This window comes from Podarcis liolepis (assembly GCF_965112155.1).
Source record: "Podarcis liolepis genome assembly, chromosome: 12".
Lineage (NCBI taxonomy): Eukaryota > Metazoa > Chordata > Lepidosauria > Squamata > Lacertidae > Podarcis > Podarcis liolepis.
Window position 1 is genome coordinate 24,577,816 of NC_139563.1, and position 23,337 is coordinate 24,601,152.

General features: G+C 43.5%; 1 protein-coding gene across 3 annotated transcripts in view; it reads right to left on the reverse strand.

Moving 5' to 3' along the window:
* The window catches only part of LOC310689629 (macrophage mannose receptor 1-like), a 158,629-nt gene that overhangs the window by 78,757 nt on the left and 56,535 nt on the right, over window positions 1-23,337 (reverse strand). The window contains exons 1-9 of one of the 3 annotated variants that reach the window (XM_083467371.1): window positions 21,719-22,196; window positions 19,554-19,958; window positions 13,079-13,252; window positions 9,838-9,996; window positions 8,829-8,942; window positions 7,164-7,307; window positions 5,150-5,332; window positions 2,921-3,078; window positions 1,760-1,873 (exon numbers count right to left, since the gene is read on the reverse strand). In XM_083467371.1, the coding sequence (XP_083323497.1) occupies window positions 1,760-1,873; window positions 2,921-3,078; window positions 5,150-5,332; window positions 7,164-7,307; window positions 8,829-8,942; window positions 9,838-9,996; window positions 13,079-13,252; window positions 19,554-19,958; window positions 21,719-21,779 (1,512 nt within the window). In that variant the 5' untranslated portion in view covers window positions 21,780-22,196. Of the gene's footprint in view, window positions 1-1,759; window positions 1,874-2,920; window positions 3,079-5,149; window positions 5,333-7,163; window positions 7,308-8,828; window positions 8,943-9,837; window positions 9,997-13,078; window positions 13,253-19,553; window positions 19,959-21,718; window positions 22,197-23,337 lie in introns of those variants that run through there. The other 2 variants (XM_083467370.1, XM_083467372.1) reach the window with 2 other exon arrangements.

Below are 23,337 nucleotides of genomic sequence, written 5' to 3' on the forward strand. Positions count from 1 at the left end.
GTAGTCAAAGTCCGGTCCTGGGTCACTGGTCTGGAAACAGTTCACAAAGAGCGAGGCGAGGTCCGAAGCAGGAAGCCGGGCGGGGACAGGAACACTGGAAGGGCAGGTCTGGGTCCGGGCAGGAGCAGGTACTCAACAACGTTGCTCCCACAACCTGGGACCGGGCTGACTGGCCTTTATCTTCTCTGAGGCCAGGGGCGGTCCCGGCCCCCAGGAGACCCGCCTCTCCTGGCCTTAAGGCGAGCACTCCTCCTGGGAGAAACCAGTTCCCTCCGCCTCTCTGCCCTAAGCCTCTGCAGTTCAGGAGAGGCTGGGGAGTTACTGGACCCAGGGGGAGACTCACCTTCCTCTGGCAGGGCCGGGAGAGGCGCACCTGTAGGCACTGTGTCCTTAATCACCTCCGGAGCTAGAGTGGAGTCACCTGGTACCTGCTCCTGAGGATCCGGAGCAGGTGCAGGCACTTCAGATCCAAGGCCCCGCCTCAGCTCAGCCGGCCCTGGAGGCGGGGACTCTTGTGCAGGCTGGGGTTCCTCCGGTTCAGCCTCTGAATCGGATTCCCAGGCCATCGCAGAGGGTGACCAAGATGATCAGGGGTCTGGAAACCAAGCCTTATGAGGAATGGTTGAGGGAGCAGGGTATTTTTAGCCAGGGAAAGAGGAGATACGCTAGCCATCCTCAAATATCTAAAGGGCTGTCACATGGAAGATGGGCAAGCTTGTTTTCTCCTGCTCTGGAGGGCAGGACCTGTATTCTGATTACAAGAATGGAGATCAAGAATAATGTCTGACAGTAAGAGCTGTTAGACCATGGGCTCCCTTGGGAGATGGTGGACTATCCTTCATTGAAGGTTTTTAAGCAGAGGCTGGATGGCCATCTGTCATGGATGCTTTAGTTGAGATTCATGCATTGCAGGGAGTTGGCTAAATGACCCTTTGGGTCCCTTCCAATTGTACAATTCTGTGATTCTATGACAACCCCAAAGAATACACACTTCCATAAGCACATGAGAGCTCAATTTGAAGTGTGGCTTCAGGCTATAATCCAGAAGTGAAGTTTCCTTGGTTCCAAGTAAATTTGATTAAGCTTAGCATTTGATACCTTGGAGACCAGCACAGATTTATAAGAATGTCTCTTCCTGTTATGGGCAGTGGGAGGATGGTATAATGCGTATCTGCTGGAACTGCCCTCATGAGAAAAAAGTTGCCCCAAGGCACTGCAAATTCCTCCCTGAGATCTGCATTTGCTTTTATTTATTTGCCTTCCAGAGGGTGTGCAAAACACATTTATTCTCTTTGGCCTTTTCACCACCTGGCAAGGTTTTATACATTTTTAGCAGTGATGCTGGACTCCCGAGTTTACTTTATTTTGCTTTATTTATCATTGTTTCAACCTTAAGTCCTAGCAGTGCAGCTAATAAATTGTTATTCTCAATAAATAAACAAACAAAAGAAAGAGAAAGTTAAGTAACAGAAAACACTCTAGGACAACAGTCTAGATTTTCCCATTGCTAGGAGTAAAAAATAAAAGAAGTGGGGAAAGCTAATGGTGTTGTAGTTGCTGAAGATGGGAGAATGCAATTGGTGTGTATATGGGAGAGAAAAACTGTACAGCTTAACTCAAGGCTAGAGGTGCCTCTGCATCAATGGGCAATGAATCCTATAGACTAGAATCTTATAGAATAGAATATTAAGAATAGAAATGGATGGCATATATCCTTATTTCACTTTTTAAACTACTACATGGTTCACTTTATACTTACTTTTTGGCAATTTGGATCAGCAATTTCAGGTTCTTCAGAAAGAATTGCCAAAGGTGCTCTTTTACAGATGTAACCAAGTTCCTCTTCACAAAAATTATCTGCCCAGTATCCATTCTGGAGATGGAAAGGTGAAGAAATGCGTATCTCAGTGAAGGAGGGTAGACTGTCTTTACACTTTCTCATTTTCTTGATGCAAAGTTTTCTATTGTTGCACAAGGGGGACAGCTGCACAAAACGCCCATTACATTTGCATTGCTCTGAATTCTACAGCCTCTACAATAATGAATTTCTATACTGAGAAAAAAGAATAAGTTGTGAGACTGTGAGTGGTGGTGCAGATAACGAGCTAAAATGGCACTCCACCCCCGGCCTAAACCAATAATACCAAGAAAAAAGGATTAGAGAGAGATTTATTGCAAGCCTGTTAATGAGAAACAAAGTCAGGTTTCAGCCTGCAAAAAATTGGTAGCATTTGAAAATATACTTCTATCCCAACTGGAGAACTGAAGGTGAGGTGGCCTAATTCCCACCTTTGTAGTCGTTTCTGATATAAAATTCAGATTTCTATTATCTTGTCTCTAAAAATGCATTGTTTACATTTGTTTGCAGATCATGCATATTATTTTACTTTGCAAAATGTATTCTTCAATTTATTTTTACGAACTGTGTAATTTATTTTAATTTTTCTATTTATGGGAAGGTACACTTAGCGATGCCCAGAACTGAAGCATCACCACCAAAGTGATGGCACAATCATATCTGCTAGAAGCTTCCTCTTTAAAAAAGAAAAAGAAAAAGAAAGAAGGCGAGATTCTCAAGAAGATCATTTTTCATGTAGTGGTATGGAAACTGTGCTAATTATGACTAATAAAGGATGGGATGCAAATCACTGTCTCCTTACACCCCTACTTCTCCTAGAATTGCAATATACAATTAGCTCTCAACAGGAGCAGCTGGCATGGTGGGGAGGGTGTTGTGGAGTCACCCTGCTTACACCAATTATGTTGCTTACCTGGACAGTACAAGGACAGTGTAGGAAAGTTTGGTGTGCACTAGTACAGCTGTGGGAGTGTCAGATTAGCTGTCAGCATATTTGTTTGGTCTTTCACACAAAGACGAATCCAAGGGAAAAACATCTCTATTAGCGTTCCTTATTTTTACCTCCCCATTCATGAATGCGCAGTCATTTTGCACATCATTTATGTGTGTGGGTCTTCCTTTCTGCCACTTGGTGAGTCTCACTGTGGATCCATCACTCCATTCAAAATACATCTGAGTCTTCCGGTCATTCAGTCCTATCCATAGACTATCCTCCGGCTCTAAGAACACAAATTCATCACGTTATTTACTCCCTGACTTTAGTTACAAAGAACTCGGGCGTGGAACAGGATCCTGTGCTACACTGCTCTGTGGGGTACAAATGGGGAATTAGCACCCAATTAGACATGTTAATGTGCAGCTAGCTCAGTGGAGGGGAACCTTTTTCAGCCAGGGATCCAGAATGTCCTGCGAGGAGCATTGCCAGTTGTGCGTTGGGCCAAAAACACGAGTGGGTAGAGCAATGCTACATTTCAGTCACACATAACTTATGGGTTTTTGCACACCCATGTGCAGTGAGCCTCTCTGTGGAAGGGAGCGGCAAGTGATGACAGGAGGAACAAAGTTGCCACAACAACTTTTGGGGATTAACAATTAGCCAGAACTTTATTGATTACAGATGTAGGTAGGCTTAGGCACTGGCTGTGTATTGGCTAGGAGAAGGCTGAAGTTAGGGCAGGGTCATGCCTGAGGTTAAGGGCCAACTCAAGATGTGGGTCAACTAAGGTGGCCTGCCCTAGGCTGCAATTAGAAGCCCAGCTGCTCCCCACTTGCCTTCAGGACAGAACTTTGATTCTGAACACTTTTCCAGGATACCCTGAGATATTGCACCTGCTTGTGGTCGGGGTGGTCCACCATGTCAGCCCACACCTGAAGACAGACTAAAGATTCCACCCAATACCTTATCTGCTGAAAGTTGTGATGATTACTATTAGGAAGACAGAAACCCCAAACAGGCTAAATTTGTTTGCAGGCAAATTCCTTCCCAGACCCTAATACAGCAACCATTTTGAACCACAGCAAAGTCTTCAAAACGAGGTGCCCAAGGAACAGTATATAGGGTTGGTGGGAAGGCTGTTCTTCTGCCAACTGTGCTGGCAGCCCAATGCTCAGCAGGCTTTTAATTTTCCACAGGTGGACCAGAGTGAAGACTAGTACTCGGATCTGTTGCTCAAACCACCCCTCCAGGGTCTTGATTGGCCCAGAATATTTAGAATTTTGACAGGCAATCCCATCATCCCACACAGCTGGCTGAGGAGTATTCCAATGGCCAGCTGTGAGGGCAAAATGATCTTTTCTGCTCCTGGGGAGATGCGCCAGGACTGCAACTGCCACCCACTCTGAATTTTAGGCGAGTGACCCTTGCAGCCATACTGTCTTCTCCATCTAGGCAAGCAAGAGCCACTACCAGCAAAGCAAAAGCTCTTATGGTGGATGTTGAACACATCCAGTGTGTGTCGCCTACGGAGAGCCCCAAAAGCTAGACTGAGAGCCCAGGCCTGAATTCCCCCACCCCTGGGCAAGCCAAAAAGTTTATTTTGGAGTGTCGGTCACATAATGCAGTATTACAGATGCATTAGCATCTTCACTAACCTGGTACCCTCCAAAGTTTTGGAATAAGACTCCCATCATCCCTGCCCATTGGTTATGCTGAAATGTATAGGGTTTGTAGTTCAAAACATCAGGATGGAACCAGGCTGAGGAAGGCTGTAATAGTCTGTGCCATATCTCACATTTGACATTTTTGTGTCCCATATTCATCATCATCATTACAACAACAACAACAACAACAACAGACAATCCCTCCAAAATATTTTTAATCAGGGAAGGGGTCCCAATAACATTCCATTCCAGCATGTGGTAACAACAACAAAACATAAGAAGAGCCTGCTGCTCCATCTAGTCCAGCATCCTGTTTTCACAGTGGCCAACAAGATGCCTCTGGGAAACCAGCAAGCAGGATTTGAGCACAAGAGCAAACTCTCCCCTCCTGTGGCTTCCAGCAACTGGTATTCAGAAGCATTGCTACCTCCATCTGTGGAGGCAGAGAATAGCCATCATGGCTCGTAGCCATCAATAGCCCTCTTTCCCACAAATTTGTTTAATCCTCTTTTAAAACCATCCAAGTTGGTGGCCATCACTGCCTCCTTTGGGAGCGAGTTCCATAGTTAATTCTGAGCTGTGTGAAGAAGTCCTTTCTTCTATCTGTCCTGAATCTTCAAAAACTCTCTTCCCCTTTATCTCACATATATCTTGGATACCAGGAGAACGAAACTTTCTGGATATACTTACGGTAGCCTAGCTGAGAAATGATGAAGCTGTGTTCTTCAATGTTGTGTATACTTATTAAGTCTCCACCTTCCTTTCGACAGGATGATAGTGCCTGCGGCCACGTCTTGAGGTGTCTGTAAAGGCGGTAACAGTGGCCTTCATATGCAGCCCAGCCATCTGAACATTTAATAGGCTTTGACCGGCCTAAAAAGAGAAAAACCGTATTTAAGATAGCATGACTGGATGGATTTCCTTAAAAAAACAACAACTGCAAGCTCAGGTACACTGTGCTCACTGCCTGGTGCCTTGCATACATGATTTTTTTTAAAAAAAAAGCAACCAGGGCTATGTCCTTGGATCAAAACAGGCCACAACTTTATTGATTACAGATGTAAATGAATTTGGCTCAGGCATTGGGTGGTTCTCTTTTCAGTCAGCTGGTCTGCTGACTGCTGGTGATGGGGTCGATTCTGAGATAGGAATGCCCTATGACTTACACCAAATAGGAGCACCCCATCAGAATCGCCACCTAGGGGAGTGCTATGGTCCTCAACCCCCATCTGGGCTTATGAGCACCTCTCTTAGGATACCTTTAACAGGGTACCCCAATTTCCTGGAAGGCAAACCCAAAGAGCTGCACCCCTTTTGATTAATTACTATGGATCCTACCCAATGCCTTAACTGCTACACAACCTGCTCTCTCTCACACATATACACACGCTCCTTAGAAATTATGCATTGTCAATTAATCCAATGACAGAATTTGGGACTGAGACAAATGTCATGTATGATGCAGAAGGGGACTTCACATAGCTCCTTTACTGGGGTCTACCAGACTTAACCCTGGCGACATGGGGCTCCCTCATCCCAGGAAAGTTGTTGAACAGGTCCTAGGTTTGCACCAAGTCACGATAAAGCACTATCATTAGCTGTACTTCAAAGTCCTGCTCAGTGTTGAAAATAGCTGCACCCGCAGAGGGTGCACCACCACAAGTGGTCAAAGCTTCTGAGGAAGAGGCTTCTGGTAACACCCTCCCCCCTTCTGCAACCACTTCAAAACCCAGTTGAGGTAACAAAATGGTGGTGAGCCAAGTCTACAAGATCTGAGGTGGGACTGGGAAGTGGGGTTACTCTCCCCCTGTGAGGCATGTTTTATGAATTTGCACAGCTCAGCCGAGTGTAGTGAGTGGAAGTGGCAGGCTATCTGAGGAGTCCACCCTTTACTGCAGGAAATTGTGAAATTAAATCTGAAGACATCCTTCCACTTGCACAAGATCTTGAGCAAGCAGGAGCACAAGGAAATGTCATAGAACATATAAACTTTTATAGCATGGCATAAACTTGCAATCATATATTCTCAGCAGTCCTAGCAGATAGTTTCCTCAGAGGCAGGCTTTGGGAATATGGCACCCTGAGCGAGGACAAAAATTGGCATTCCCCAATATTTCTTATTTTCGCATTCATTCATTCATTCATTATTTACTTATTTATTTATTTTGTTCCCCCTTGGCTCAGTGCCCTGTGTGGAGGAATCGCCCACATCACAGTTCTTTGCACACAACTCACAGCTTTTCAATGACTTGACTGATAATAATTATATACCACATTCATAAGGATCACAAAGGTCTACACAAAAATGTAATAATCACAAAGTTAGGTGTAGGGGGAAGACTGTTAGAGCTTTGTACAGGAGTTCCAATATATTTCTTTTCTATAATTCCCATCTTTTTTTCACGATTGAATTCTAGATTATATCCATCCCTTGGAAATCTACTCAGGCACCGCCATATGTGGTCCAGGTTCCTTTTTAGACCACGCCTTACATCTTTACCGATAGATAACTTATTCTTGGCTACTGATAAAATATCCTCCAGCATCTGAGTCCAATAAAATGCTTTACATTGCATACACTGCTACAAATAGCAAAACCTCCATTACTAGAGAAAAGCTTTAAGAAATATTGGACACTGGCACACTCCATAACTTATGGTACAACAATATAAAGGTAAACTTCATTCCCAGTGCAGCATCCTACCTGAAGAAATAACAGAAGTATCTAATGAAGAATTTTCTCTCTTGCAAATGTACCCAATGTTATCTTGACACTTTTTATTCTGCCATTTGCCATTTTCAGACTGCATTGATCCACAGATGTTTTCTATTTCTGGAGATGGGCTACCTTTAAGAAAGAGTGAGAAAAACTATTTTTTTTTTTTTTGCTTTGTCCTAACATGGCAACACTGTAATTATTATTTATTTCAAGATGTTGCTTACAAGATTTTAAATACCAATACACTTTACTGATTTATTAAAGCATGTATATACAGCCCTTTTATGGAATGGGTAAGGCTTGTGTTGTTATTGCTGACATCTGTCTGTCTTGAGAGACAATAAAGTGCACCTCTGGGGATGAACTCAAACAGCTGCAGTAACAGCACCAAAATGACCTCCTTGTGGTGCAAGCCTGGACAGTGTGTCTGGAAGTCCTGGGCTACCCAGATGACAAGACCCCACTCTTGGCCTTACTGGTGTGGTTCAAAAGGAAGCAGAGAAATACGTTTGACACTAGTTTGGCTGCAGGAGTTGCTGGAAGCAGGTGTATAAGATGCCATCAGTGATGCAGCAAGCTGATCAGCTGCCTGTGGGACAGGGCGAGCTGGAGCGGGACGCTCTATGGGGCCTCCGAGAAGTCTGCCTGCCTCCTCCCACTCAGCCGACCTACAGCTGAGGGGGAGGCAGCGGGCGGACCATTTGGGGCAGCGCAGAGCCTGCGGGTGCCCAAGCCACCGTGTCACTCCCAGGGGAGTGCGCTGCAGGCCCCGCCATGAGTGCCGCCTAGCATTTTGTCACCCCCCTCAGTGGTGACACCCGGGGTAAACTGCCCCCTGCCCCCCACTTCCTCTACCCCTGGGCGCCATCCCACTGTCTTAGGGACTCCAGATTTGTGTCGGGCTTACTCCTTAGCCTTTTCTTCTCCCAAATATGTTGTTAAGTATAATTGCTTGGTTGACATTGAAATGGAAAATAACTCTGTATGTGTTTAAATGTGTGTGTTTTCTTCTGCTGGTACCTAAGACACTATTATGTCTTAATTGGATATATAGTACATTGAATGATGCCTATTGGAGCCCTAAAGCAGAAAATGCTGGGATGTGTAACATTTTTTGGATATGTCCTAAAATCAGAAAATTCTGGGAAGAAGTAATAATTGGCTAAGTTTTGGAGCCTCTAATATTGTTATTTGAATATGTTAAAGTTATTGTACCAAGAGGGGAGAGGTAGCTAATGCAACATTGCTGACTGCTGCCAGAACGAACATTTGTCAACACTGGGGGGGGGGGGGGGTGCTGGAATGAGAATACCCTCCATGAGACAATGGATAACTAAACTTCAGGGCATTGGTGAGAACCAGAGAATTCCTTTGGGTAGTATCCATTCTAGATCTTATAGGCGCCAGTAAATCCCTTGAAGCATTTACCCTATTTATTTTGATTATATATTCTGTGTTTTTATATTGTGATTTTATCCTGTGAGCCACTCTGAGACCTGAAGGTATAGGGCTGAATACAATGTTATAATAATAATAATAATAATAATAATAATAATAATAATAATAATAATAATACCATATGTGACTGAATACTAAATGGAGACGGCTTTCAGTATTTATTTAGTTGTTGGCATGCCAATGGTTACTCACCTGGAGCCCAGTTTAAATATCTAAAAGGACGATCGCCAATCCACTGCCACCCACTCTCAACATCGAAAGAGTTCAATCCAATCCAGTAGTCATTTTTCTTATCATTTATTAATCCTATTCAAGGAAAAGAATATCAGTCATACTGAATCACTGCCACAGGCACATGATGTCTGCAGCTGCTGTAGGGAGGGCTGACAGAGTGGACACAGGATACTGGTATTGGGTTGAATTAGGCCACAGCATGGCCGGAGGTGGGGAGGGGTACCAGGTGGCCATCCCATCCCCTGGCTGGGCAGGAAGATGGCAGCCTCCTGGGCCCAGCTGCAGTCACACTGTGTGGCAAACATCCTCCTCCGGAGCCCCAGGTAAGCAGATATTATGTAGCATGAGGTTTATAGTTAGGAAGCTGGAGGCAGCGGCCAATGAGAAAATGAAAGAAATACAGTGGAACCTTGGAAGCCGAACACCTTGCAACTTGAACGTTCCTGTCCCAAACGATCGAAAACTGGAAGTGATTGTTCTGGTTTTTGAACGATTTTCGGAAGCCGAACTTCCAGCATGGCTTCAGTGGCTTCTGAGTGGCTTCAGGAAGCTCCTGCAGCCAATTGGAAGCTGTGCCTTGGTTCTTGAACTCGAATAGACTCCTGGAACGCATTCCGTTCAAGAACCAAGGTACGACCGTACTCATTTTTTATGCTTCTAGGGCAGAAATTAGATGAAACATTCTGTCTAGTATGCAGGTACAATGCTTCATCATCTTCAACCAACACAACTTTACATGCAGTTCCTCATACAGTTGTTAAAGACACAGAAGAACTACCAGATCCTTTGGTAACCTGAGATGCAACGGATAACCTGTATGGGGATTGTTCGAAACTCCTCTAGGGGTGAGGTTACTTCTTATATAATGTTTATGAAGTTGCTGTCTATAGTTGAGACGGTATTGACTAATTAGCAGAATATCACAGGACACTGATTGCTTCTTCAGGTCAGCCTTGTTATGTCCTACCTGTCAGGTATGCTTGTTCTTGTAAATCGGTGATGCTCAATAATTCTGCATTCTGTTGCTGGCAACTTTTGCTTGCTTGGTACCATGTTAGAGCTGAGTAGGAATTGATCTGATACAGATCCCCTGTCCAATGGTTTCTGGTCCAGAAAAATTCGTCATCTGTAAGCATTGTTAACATTAACATCAAATTATAAAATTACAAATGGTGAAGCTAAATCTACAAGTGAGATACATTTGATGACTTAACATACCACTTATCAAAAGAATACCTCAAACGTTATGGAGAAACATAGAAGCTTATGTGATACTTGGGCAGCATCACTGGACCTCACTCCATAATCAGAGGGCTTCTCAAGCCCCATATTCATGCATTCAGTGTGGATATCTGCAAGGGAGAAACATGGATACCTGCCCCCAGGTCCTGGAACTGGATAAATAAAAACAAGAATAAATAATGTGTGGCCTGTACTACCCCAGCAGTGGTGTACCTTGGGGTCTCAAATTTCAATGTCATCCTAGGCAATGCCAAAATTCTACCTCACCTCCTCCTTTCACGATCCATTCTAAATAATCATGTGGCATCCCTGGCAGAGCTCCTGAGGGTGTGCACCCAGTGTAACTGAACCTGTAGAGCTTCCCTAAATTCACCTTTGACCCCAGAGCTCCCCTCACCTCGCTTCTGCTTTGTCACACCCCACTCCATAAAAACACAAATAATCACTGGACAGACTCCAGAATGGGAGCCCAAAGCCCAGAGCCAAGCACAAACATTCACCTTTAACATACCATTACACACATTCCCCAAATATGGAGGAACATATTTAATTTTAGGAGCTCCACTCATTCAAATTCCTTCTCTGCTTTGGGCTTCTTACCACAAGGAAAGAACCTGCATGCTTTGTACAATATCTGAACCCCATTCCCTCTCAGCTACTCCCCACTGAACAGCTGGTAGTTGGTAGGAGACCAGGGGACCAGATGAAATCTAGCTGCACCCTGAATTTAGCACCCTACTTCGGCTGTAGGCCTTGATTTTGAAGTGAACTACATGCTTATCCCTCTCACTTTCTAATGAAGAAGTACAGGCTTCATACTATAGGAGGCCCTGACATTATTAGTATCCATTTTGTTCTGATCCACAGGGGAAAGTCCTGTCGCCCCACATTTTCTGCTTAAATTACACAATTTATAAAACAGAGAAAATAATAGCTGCTTCCCTTTTCTCTTTGTAGGAGAAGCATCTCTCTAAACAGCGCATTTATGATGATAAACTAAAAGCCGCCTATCTTATACCATCCACTGAAATATATATTTTTTAATAAAAGTGCAGATAAATGAATTTGTAAAGGGTTTAACTTTACTGGACAATATCCACAGTGTCTTTATTCACATCTGCCCATTTGACATACTTCTTCTCAAAATTAAAGCTAGGAGTCTGGCTTCCCTGTCTCCCCCAAATCTGACCCCTTCGACCCATGTGTCAAAACCCTTGCAGTAATCCCAGCAAAACAATGCAAATAAAGTCAATGCGCTGGTAAACTGCAAGTCCCACTTCAGAGCTATGCAAATAGATAAACTTCTGTATGCAACTGCATCCTTAAAATTGCCAGTATATGAGTGAAAAAATCCATAGATGCATGTTTACAAGGAACAGAAGTCTGCCAATACATTTTGCCCTCTGCTTTGTTCTTGCAGCAGGGAAAAGACGTGCAGTTACACACTTTACACCAGAACTTTCCAAACTGTATGTCACAACACATTAGTGTGTCAGTAGGTGTATCATGTAAATGCTCCTGGGGCTGGAAATGGCTTACTGCATTTATGCGACTAATGCGCCACCAAATCTAATGCACGCCTCAATTTTCAAAACCTTGAAACCAAAAAAGTATTTGCTGGCAAATGTAAATGCACCATTAAATCTAATGCACACCCTATTTTTTGCAACATAATTTGGCCAAAAAAGATGCACATTCCAGTTGAGTAAATACGGTAGTTTAACTTCTGGTTTGCTAGTAAAACTAAATTACTGTGCCATGAAATGATGCATGTCTAAAAAGTGTGTCACCAACATTAGAAGTTTGGAAAGCTCTGCTTTACACCGTACCAAACCCCTTCCCCCCTCAGCTGCTCCCCACTGAAGGTTGGGAGGGAACCAGATGAAATCTGTCTTCATCCTGCATCCAGCAGCTCCTGTTACGAGGGAGCCGGCACACAGCTCATGGAGATAACTGCTGAGTAAATCCATATATGCAGAGACAGTGGCTTTTCAGTCCTTTTATTAGTATCAAACAGAATACACGGAGGCTGTGGAATGTATTCCCTTAAGCTTGAGCTGTTGCCCAGGGTGCCCGCCCCTCTCCCTTGGCGCTGATTTCCTACATCCGAGACTCCTCCTGGCTGGCATGGGAATCTTTCTGTCTCTGTTTGGCTTTCTGCTCTGAGACACAAAGGGAGCATCTTGTTCTAGGATAAGAAGGGAGCTCTACCAGGCTTTCAAGTGCCATGATGTCATTTGTCTGCTGTACTGTTTCTATCACACCTGACTCCTCTCTCTGTTCAGGACTAGGGCACCTGCTAGCTTGCTCCTGTTCCTCACCCTCCATTATTTTCCAACTCTTTGCTTCCTCTTCTGGGGTGTGTCCTGTCTCAAACGACCATGACCTGGGTCCATATGATCTTCATGTGCCTCCTGCCTGGAAGCCTGCTGGGGCGGAGGTCTCTCCCACTCCTCCTCATCTGGTTGGTCCCTGACAGCTCCCCACCTTTGGTCTAGACTTCAGTTCTGGCCTGAACTGAGCTGCATCCTTATAACCACCGCTTTCCAATGAAAAACGGCAGGCCTGATCCTGTAGGGTAGCCTGACATTACTGACAATTCATTTTGTTCTGACTCACAGGGGAGAGATCCCCACCCTCCATTTTCTTCTTAAATTGCACAATCTGTACAACAGAGGCAACAGAGACAGCTTCTCTTTTCTCTTTGTAGGTGAACATCTACTCTAAGCATCAAATATAGGATGGCAAAGTAAAGGTTTAAACAAAACTTTTTTAATTGTTTACCTGCTAGATAATTTATTATGGTCGGAGACCAGCTTATAAAACATACTTGGGGGTACAATCCCAGAAGGAAAACAAACATTTAAAACAATTTACAACAATAAATTTAAAATTTATAAATGCAATAAGTATATAGACACTTAAAACTTTAAGATAAGCTACCACAGAGAGATGAAATTATTTACCTTTTATTGGACAATATCCAGTTAAAGAGTCTCTATCCACATCTTCAGTTGTTCCACACCAAAGTTGTCCATGATTATCATCATCTCTTATGCATTGAGCATACCATTTGTTCCGAAACTTGAATGGAAACCTACATGGGGCTCCCAAGGCATTGCCTTCTATAGTATACAGAGCTAAAGGCAAATTGAACAGACTGTGTTATGCCGGACTGATTTCAAACAGTTATGAGAATTAGCTAAAGCAGAAGAAATGAATACAAAACTCTCAATATAGAGCTACATATATATATATATATATATATATATATATGCAGGTTTTGGTGTCCTCGGGTGTCTTCCCGTGTAAAAGTTGGGGTGTCTAGGCGACGTTTCGACGAGGTCTCACTCGTCATCTTCAGGCTGGTGCTTTCGGCTTCTTGTTACTGGAACAGAGCGGGATCTCAGTGTTTGAGTTCCTATAAATACTGTAGAGGGGTGTGGTGTATTGCCTCAAAAGTTCTGGGCAGAGGGGAAGTTCCCAGGCTAGTGTTCTTTTCTTCTTTTGTTCCTTAATTACTTGAGGGATATCTTGAGTGATTTCTTGAGTGATATTCTGAGTACCACTTAGGTGGGTCATTAGGTGTGGATTAGTTGCTAAAGCCTTCGTGTCTTGACCTCTTGAATTTGTGAAGAGTTTTTCTGGGAAGATGGCTGTACTGCACTTAGTTGTGCTCTGGCTTGGCTTCGTGTATAGGGGCGAGCTGTGGTTTTGTGCCCTGTGCCAGCCAGATCTGTGTAGGGATTGCAGGGGGGTGCAGCATCCGGAGGTGCCACTATGGTTTGGTTACTGGATGGTGTCTGTAATTTATCTGTGGAGAGGGTCTGGGTTTGGGTCTGGTGTGGTTGATTGGTGGTGGCGTTCTGTGTGCCTCTGGATCTGGTGTCGGTTTTTGTGGGGAGGGCTAATTTCCAGATGTCTGGTAGGCGGGACGTGTCGTCACGCTTGTTCATGTTGTGAGGGTGTTTCTCTATCTCGATGGCTTCCATGATTATTCTCTTGTGGTGATGTTCCATGTTAAAGAGCAATTTGGAATCTGCAAAATTAATTTCGTGTCCTGTTTCTTTCATGTGTTGGAAAAGAGAGGAAGATTTTTCTTCTTTTTTGACGGCATTCTTGTGTTCTGCGATACGTGCATTTATTCGTCTGTTTGTTTGTCCAATGTACGTGGCTGGGCAGACTTTGCAGGGTATTTCATAGACCCCTTGGTTTTCCAACTGGATTTTATCTTTGGGGTTTCTGAGGATATTGGCTATTTTTTGGTTGGTGCAAAAGGCTGTTTTGATATTGTGTTTATGGAGGATTTTGCTAATTTTATCTGTAGTGCCCTTGATATAAGGAAGGAGGGCCATGCCATTGTTTTCTTCTGTGTCTTGGTTTTTGGGGGGTGTTTCTTTTTGGATTAGCTTCGTAACCCTGTTTTGCTGGTATCCATTGGCGATTAACACATTTGAGAGATTCTGTAACTCAGTTGTCAAGTGGTCTTTGTCAGCCAGGCGTTTGGTTCTGGAGATGAGGGTCTTGGCTACGGAGTTTATTTGTGCAGGGTGGTGGTGTGATTGAGCATGTAAGTAGCGGTTGGTGTGTGTTTTTTTCCGGTAGATAGTGTGTCCTAGGGAGCCATCAGGTTTTTTGTAGATTAGGACGTCAAGGAAGGGAAGCTGGTTGTTGGCTTCTATTTCCATAGTGAATTGTATTTTGGGGTGTAGGCTGTTGAGATGTGTGAGGAAGCTATCTAGTTTTTCTTTCCCGTGTGGCCAAATTACAAAGGTGTCGTCAACATATCTGAGCCAAAGTTTGGGTTTGTGTTCTGACTTGTCTAAAGCATTGGTTTCAAAGTGTTCCATGTACAGATTTGCGATGACCGGTGAGAGGGGTGATCCCATAGGTGCTCCTTCTATCTGTTTGTATCTTTGTCCATTGTGGATGAAGTACGTGTTGGTTAGGCAGTGGTTGGTCAGGTCCAGGATGTATTCGGGGGGATTGTATTTGTTTTGAATGGCTGTCAGGGCTTCATTAATGGGCACTTGTGTGAAGAGAGATACAACATCGAAGCTCACAAGTAGGTCATCGGGATGTAGGTTTTGCTTCTTTATTGTTTCTATGAACTGGAAGGAGTTTGTAACGTGTGAAGAGATGGATTCTGCATAGGGCTGAAGTTGCTTAGCGAGAAATTTAGCGATACAAACAGATAGAAGGAGCACCTATGGGATCACCCCTCTCACCGGTCATCGCAAATCTGTACATGGAACACTTTGAAACCAATGCTTTAGACAAGTCAGAACACAAACCCAAACTTTGGCTCAGATATGTTGACGACACCTTTGTAATTTGGCCACACGGGAAAGAAAAACTAGATAGCTTCCTCACACATCTCAACAGCCTACACCCCAAAATACAATTCACTATGGAAATAGAAGCCAACAACCAGCTTCCCTTCCTTGACGTCCTAATCTACAAAAAACCTGATGGCTCCCTAGGACACACTATCTACCGGAAAAAAACACACACCAACCGCTACTTACATGCTCAATCACACCACCACCCTGCACAAATAAACTCCGTAGCCAAGACCCTCATCTCCAGAACCAAACGCCTGGCTGACAAAGACCACTTGACAACTGAGTTACAGAATCTCTCAAATGTGTTAATCGCCAATGGATACCAGCAAAACAGGGTTACGAAGCTAATCCAAAAAGAAACACCCCCCAAAAACCAAGACACAGAAGAAAACAATGGCATGGCCCTCCTTCCTTATATCAAGGGCACTACAGATAAAATTAGCAAAATCCTCCATAAACACAATATCAAAACAGCCTTTTGCACCAACCAAAAAATAGCCAATATCCTCAGAAACCCCAAAGATAAAATCCAGTTGGAAAACCAAGGGGTCTATGAAATACCCTGCAAAGTCTGCCCAGCCACGTACATTGGACAAACAAACAGACGAATAAATGCACGTATCGCAGAACACAAGAATGCCGTCAAAAAAGAAGAAAAATCTTCCTCTCTTTTCCAACACATGAAAGAAACAGGACACGAAATTAATTTTGCAGATTCCAAATTGCTCTTTAACATGGAACATCACCACAAGAGAATAATCATGGAAGCCATCGAGATAGAGAAACACCCTCACAACATGAACAAGCGTGACGACACGTCCCGCCTACCAGACATCTGGAAATTAGCCCTCCCCACAAAAACCGACACCAGATCCAGAGGCACACAGAACGCCACCACCAATCAACCACACCAGACCCAAACCCAGACCCTCTCCACAGATAAATTACAGACACCATCCAGTAACCAAACCATAGTGGCACCTCCGGATGCTGCACCCCCCTGCAATCCCTACACAGATCTGGCTGGCACAGGGCACAAAACCACAGCTCGCCCCTATACACGAAGCCAAGCCAGAGCACAACTAAGTGCAGTACAGCCATCTTCCCAGAAAAACTCTTCACAAATTCAAGAGGTCAAGACACGAAGGCTTTAGCAACTAATCCACACCTAATGACCCACCTAAGTGGTACTCAGAATATCACTCAAGAAATCACTCAAGATATCCCTCAAGTAATTAAGGAACAAAAGAAGAAAAGAACACTAGCCTGGGAACTTCCCCTCTGCCCAGAACTTTTGAGGCAATACACCACACCCCTCTACAGTATTTATAGGAACTCAAACACTGAGATCCCGCTCTGTTCCAGTAACAAGAAGCCGAAAGCACCAGCCTGAAGATGACGAGTGAGACCTCGTCGAAACGTCGCCTAGACACCCCAACTTTTACACGGGAAGACACCCGAGGACACCAAAACCTGCATTCCTGTACCCGTGAAAATCTACGAAAACAAATATATATATATATATATATATATATATATATATATACACACGCAGATGCACACATACACTTTTTTCCAGTGTTCACATCCCTCAAGATTTGAACATCCATTCTATTGCATCAATGCATACATGAAAACTTTAATTGAAGTAAATAATCAGTCCTTGGTGTGTCCAGGGTGGGTTGGAAAAGACTCCTGGTTGAAACCACTGCCAGTCAGTGCAGACAATAAGAGGTAGACGAGCCAACATTCTGTCTTCAGACAAGGCATCTTGCTATCTTTCCAAGTCCTTCTGAAGTAGGCTGCATGGTATGCACACTCAAACACTAGTGCCCATAATGGAATGCCTATTCCAGAGTCGGGTGGCCAAATAAACAGAAAAGTACAGCCCATCCAGTTTGGGTAGACCTGAGCCCTTGTTGCAACACAAAGGAGGTGAAAGCATTGCCTTCTAAGGCAAACAGAGCTAAAGGGAAATGGAGCACATACAGTGGTGCCTTGCAAGACGAAATTAATCCGTTCCGCGAGTCTCTTCGTCTTGCGGTTTTTTCGTCTTGCGAAGCACGGCTTAGCGGCTATTAGCGGCTTAGCAGCTTTAAGAAAAAGGAAACAAACTCGCAAGAACTCGCAAGACGTTTCATCTTGCGAAGCAAGCCCATAGGGAAATTCGTCTTGCGGAACGACTCAAAAAACGGAAAACTCTTTCGTCTTGCACTTTTTTCATCTTGCGAGGCATTCGTCTTGCGAGGTACCACTGTACTGTTCAGGGATAGTTCTATCATGGAATGGATTTTCAGTTTCATTGGCAACTGAAAAACTTCACTTGAACACTTTGCTATGGCAGAAGGCACATGTGTGTTTTGTGACAGGAGTGAAGCAGCACCTGGAAGTGGCGAATGTTTCAGTGCAGCATCTTCAGTGAGAGAAAGGGAAATCACACGTTCCCAGCACCCTTAACAAACCAGTTTGCAGGATTCCTTGCGGAGATGTGCTTTAAATATATGGTTTGCACATAAGCCTTAATGTTTGCTCTGCAGTTTCTCTCAGCTGCTAGAGTTCAACATTTTTAGCTTTTGCCCTGTTCTTGTGATAGCTGGAGTTTGGACTGATTTGTACCAGGGGGTATTTGTACCAGGGGGTATATACGAGGAACACATCCACACTTGAATTGAACAATGTAATTGTTTATGTCCTGCTCATTTACTACTGGACTCCACCCCTTGCTAATAAGACTGAACCCTGGAGCATGTTCTCTGCCCCTTTACTGCTGGCTTCTGACAGCAGACTCCACCATTGTCACTCCTGATATTTCCCCTTGATATTTCCCTTAGTTAGCTTTTACCCCTTGACTAGGGATGGAAGAATTTGTCAGTTTTGTTTCTCTCAGTTTCTTTTCCCCCTCCAAATCTAAATTCAGTTCTCCACATTTCTGCAGGAATTTGCACTTTAAAAAATCGTCGTGATTTATTCAGCATTTTAGTGTGAATATCTCATATGGAGCACATTTTATATGCAGATTTGACTAATGTGTATATTTCTGCAAGCAACTTTCCCCAAAATATTTTTTTGCAAATATGTTTATTTAGGTACCTTTTTGTAAGCAATGCTTGGTTGCAGAACTACATTGCAAAATTCAGGCAACTGTACATTTTGAAGGGAAAGTCTGTTTTAGTTGTCCTAACGTTTTCAAAAGTGCAAATGTGATAAATTCAGCTTTAAATGCAAACTGAATAGAATTTAATCCCCACCCCCACCCTTGAACTACCAGGTCTACAGCTGAGACTTGGATTGGTAGCAGCATTTTGTCTTTCAAGTGTTGGAGTCTCCCAGAACAACAACAACAACAACAACAACAACAACAACAACATCCAGTTCTATTGTGACATGAAAGTAACTGGAGTTTTCATAGTACTTAGATTTGGCTGGAATTACATTAGTCCCTTCCTGGGACTAATGTATGTGTGTGGTGTTGGGGAGATAGAGGACAGACAGTCAGAGAGATGGAGAGGCCGGGTGACATATTTGTCTTTACCATGGCAGAAGCCAGAAGTGGGTTTAGGGCTGTGCGAGCAGGGCACAAACACTGGGCGCTGAGCTGAGAGGGCACTGTCTCAGAGCCCAGTAAGCTAGATACTAGGCTTTGGGAATGAGGCACAAGGCCCTGACAGGGTCCTAGAGTCCTTCCGTCTCCTTACCAAAGCCTAGTTAGCACATTCCCATCCTTGGGGAGGCGATAGGAGGCCTATATGCCCCTGCCCAAGCCCTCATGCCTCCTTCCCAAAGCCAAGAGCCTCCTTACCTGTCTTTGAGAAGGCAGAACGAGGGCTGGGTGGGGGTGCCAAATTTTGACCTCACACGAAGTGCCACATTGCCCAAGTCTGTCACTGTAGAAGCAGACTGTTTTAAACAGCCTCTGCTGCCCGTTTACTGTGGTCCTGATGACTGTTATCAAGTTTGGTTTTTCTACTGATATATTTTGAAGTTGCGTGGTTACCATCATGCCTATTTCACCCCCTGATGCAGGGGATTCATCACGCTTGAAGCAAATACACAACCTGGTCATTTAAAAAAAGAGAACAGATTATCTGAACTTTACCTTCATAGTGTTTAGAACACAAGTTCTCTTCAGTTCCATAGATCTTCCAGGTATTCTCGCTGGTGGCTTTATTAGACAGCATAACACGATCTTTTCGACCACCCTCAGGAGTTACAAACAAATCTTGGTGTTCAAGTCCAAGGAACTTTGTATCATTTGTGCATTCCCATTTCTGAAGTTCAATGGTCTCATTACAGGAGGAGAGTGTGACCCGGGCCTGGTCTGACTTGGAAGGCACTGCCAGGCATAACTTTGTCGCCATGTTCAAAATATGGCCGTCGGAAACCCACCTAAAATTTTGCCGCTCATTACTCTTATCACAGTAGTCCAGGATGATGGAACGAGTGTTCCAAGACTGTATACAAAGCTTGAGGTTTTCATTATATATCAGAAAGCTGTCACTCTCTGTAAAATTAAGAGAGGAAAAATAATAGGAAGGAACTTTGTGAGAAAGTTGCACAGGGCTCTTGTAGTGCATCCCACTTCTAGCACCAATTATATGGTGGATCCCACTGCTGTACACCAATTGCGGTAGCTCCTACCTATGGACACATACTATAATCACAACAACAGGTTAACTTTGGGTTCTTGTGTGAGGGAAAACTTTGGTACGTGGAGACCCAGGCAGAAGTTGAACAGATAAGATTTATTTTATAGAACAGAGTTAATAAAACAAAGGATGTGTCAGGAGATAATGTACTTTCAAGAAGCAGTTAACTTATTTAATATTTACACTAAGTCTAATGGATTCCATTGTAGGCCTCCAATCAAGGTAGTAAGCACACAGCTTCTTTTAAGCTTCAGTTGCTTATGTTCAGTTATCGTGCTTCCATTAGATGTTACAGGTTTCTAGACAAGTTGGTAAATGCTTTGCTTATTTTCAGTTATGTTACTTCAGTTCCTGAAACATAATTACTTCGGTGTTACATACACAGCTTCCTCCACAGCTTAATTCTTTGGTTCCTAACCAAGGTGGTACTTTTTGTCAGTTACCCTACCTTTTTACAATCACACTCCTGAGGTATTTCAAGTAACAGACCCAAGGGATCACCGCACCCCTCTTAACTCGTTTGGGAGTCTTCTCTTTCTAGAGGAGCTCTCCCCTCCTGACTGGAATGAGACCTAAGTAAACTGTAACCTCACAACTTCTACTTCTCCTGGGTCAAACTCAGCCTTCCATTTAACTCCTGGCTGAATACTCTCCCTAGGCACTGCACACAGTCTTCTAATCTAAGCTAAGAGTCTCCTTTCTCTAGCTATAGATATTTTCCTCAGAGTGGACACAAACAGACCAGAAACAACTCTCCCTTTTGCTTTCTCTTAAACTTCCTCAGAAATGGCTCCTTTTATTCTCCCTCCCAAAATACTGTTCCACCTACCTCTGGCCAGCTGTCTTGACATTTTTTTAGCCATGATATGACCTAGCCAGCTAAGGCTTGTGAGCTTCTACTTTAACAGTTCTTTGTTTATTGTTTTTAACAAAGCTTCATAATTTCTTTGATTTAATTGTTTGAGATCAACTGTTAAGATTATCCTGAGGTATTTTAATTATCTTTATCTTTGACATTTCTGTCAGCCGCTTTTGAAGTGTCACCATCAAATTAATTGGTAGTATTTTTTTATTTTGCATAATTAATTTGCAATCCTGCAGTTTGATGGAAGATTTCTAAGTGTTCTTTCAAAGACTGAAGCACAACAATTGAATCTTGCACCATTATCAATGTATCATCAGCAAACACTGTCATTTAATGAAGATGTTGAGTATTGTTCATGAATAATATTGTTAACATGTTATTGTTTAAGAATTTCTTATATTTAGCATTTTTTTCTGTATTGTGCAAAAATAAGCAACAGGGATATGACTGACCTCTGTATAGGTAAAAAGCAAAATATTTCTTGAAGCAATAGAACACAATTTAAAAACATGTTTTAAAAATTGTGTTAGCAGTTAATTTATTGTAACCCACACCTGTTTTCTTTGTTGTGAGCAGCTTAAATATTAAATTAGTTATCATTCAATCTAACATGTCATGGATTTAACTTCCAAGCTGTACAACTTTAACTTCCAGAAGATTATTTAAATTTAACCAAATAAAAGTACCTGAAATATGCACCTCAACTTATTGCTAAGGTAACAATGGTGATGGAAGTGAAGAAGAGCATACCTGATACCAGAAAAGCTGGTTGAATGAGGATCAAGAGATTTAGGAACAAAAGGAAAGACATTGGCCACAACCAAACTTGCCACACCGCTCCCGTGGAAATAAAAGAAATCAGAGTTTGCTGCTTTTTAAGAACTCCTTCATAAATGAGTCAGGCAGAATGATATTTTCACTTCTGTCTTTGGCATTATGAAACACTTGTAGCACACTCACTTAGATTTTTTGCTAAACTTTTAATCAGCTTCCTTCAGAGGAAAAAACCTATTTCTGCTGAAAATCTTTGGGTTATTTAGATTTATTTCCCATCACATAGACTGGTTCAACTCACCAAACCAACAAACAGTACACAGTGCTACGGAAGGAAGTAACTAAAAGATTCTCATTGATAACTATGCTACTGCTAAGCCATGACTTGAAGATTAAGTCCCAGATCAAACCAATAAGGAATCTCTGTGGCTAAAGTCAGTGAGATCAGCTGCTCAGAACAAAAAGCTGACTGGAACTGTGTAAAGCTTGGCATGTCCCAATTGTGGGACCACAGACAGCATGGAGGCTGAGTGTGTTAAGGTTAAGACTCAAACTGCATCCTTGGCCCACAAAGTTTACTCTGTAAGGTTTGCTGTGGGATTTCAGGAGAGTGAAAACTCTTGTTTGAAACTCCTGCCCTTTTCTTGGCATCCTATAGATACTTGAAGAGTGTGCAGATACAGTCTGTGATTAAGAGCCATCTATGTACAGTGGTACCTCAGGTTAAGTACTTAATTTGTTCCGGAGGTCCGTTCTTAACCTGAAACTGTTCTTAACCTGAAGCACCACTTTAGCTAATGGGGACTCCTGCTGCTGCCCCTCCGCCAGAGCCCGACTTCTGTTCTTATCCTGAAGCAAAGTTCTTAACCTGAAGCACTATTTCTGGGTTAGCGGAGTCTGTAACCTGAAGCATATGTAACCTGAAGCGTATGTAACCTGAGGTACCACTGTAGCTCCTTCTTGTAATAACCTAGGTCCAGTGGTGTAGCGTGGGGAGGGCAGAGAGGCGTTGGGGTTTTTTTTAGGGGCACAACCAGGCATTCCCATGACTGGCTCCCTCACTGAGGCCAGAGTCGCAGTGAGGGAAGCTGTGCTCGGGTCGGGCCTTTGGAGCCTGGCTCCAATGAGCGAAGGAACTGAAGAGGCAGCTTCCTGCATGATGGCCCAACTGCTGCAGCTGGCCACAGCTGCACTCCCAGGCTCCAATGCGAGAGTGCACCCTTGCACCACTTTCCGAGGCTGGGGTAGGACAGTCAGAGCCCAGCTGTACAGGGCTACCAGGGCAGCATGTGTGCGCCCTTGAAGCAATGCACACTTGCCCCAGGCAACAGTACCATATGCTCTACCACTGTCTAGTTCTTTAAGAATGCACTGGATGATATTCCAAGCCACCAGCCCTTAAGAGAGCTGGAACACACACACACACACACACACACACACACACACACACACACACACCATTTATAGTCTCTGCAGGCTTTAGTCTTTTCTGAAATCTTGAAAGTTTCAGAGCTGATTTTCAGAAGGGTGAATTTAGTGGATGAAGTCAGTCCCAGCAATAATCACTGCAGGTTCTGGGGAGCATGAAAGCAAAA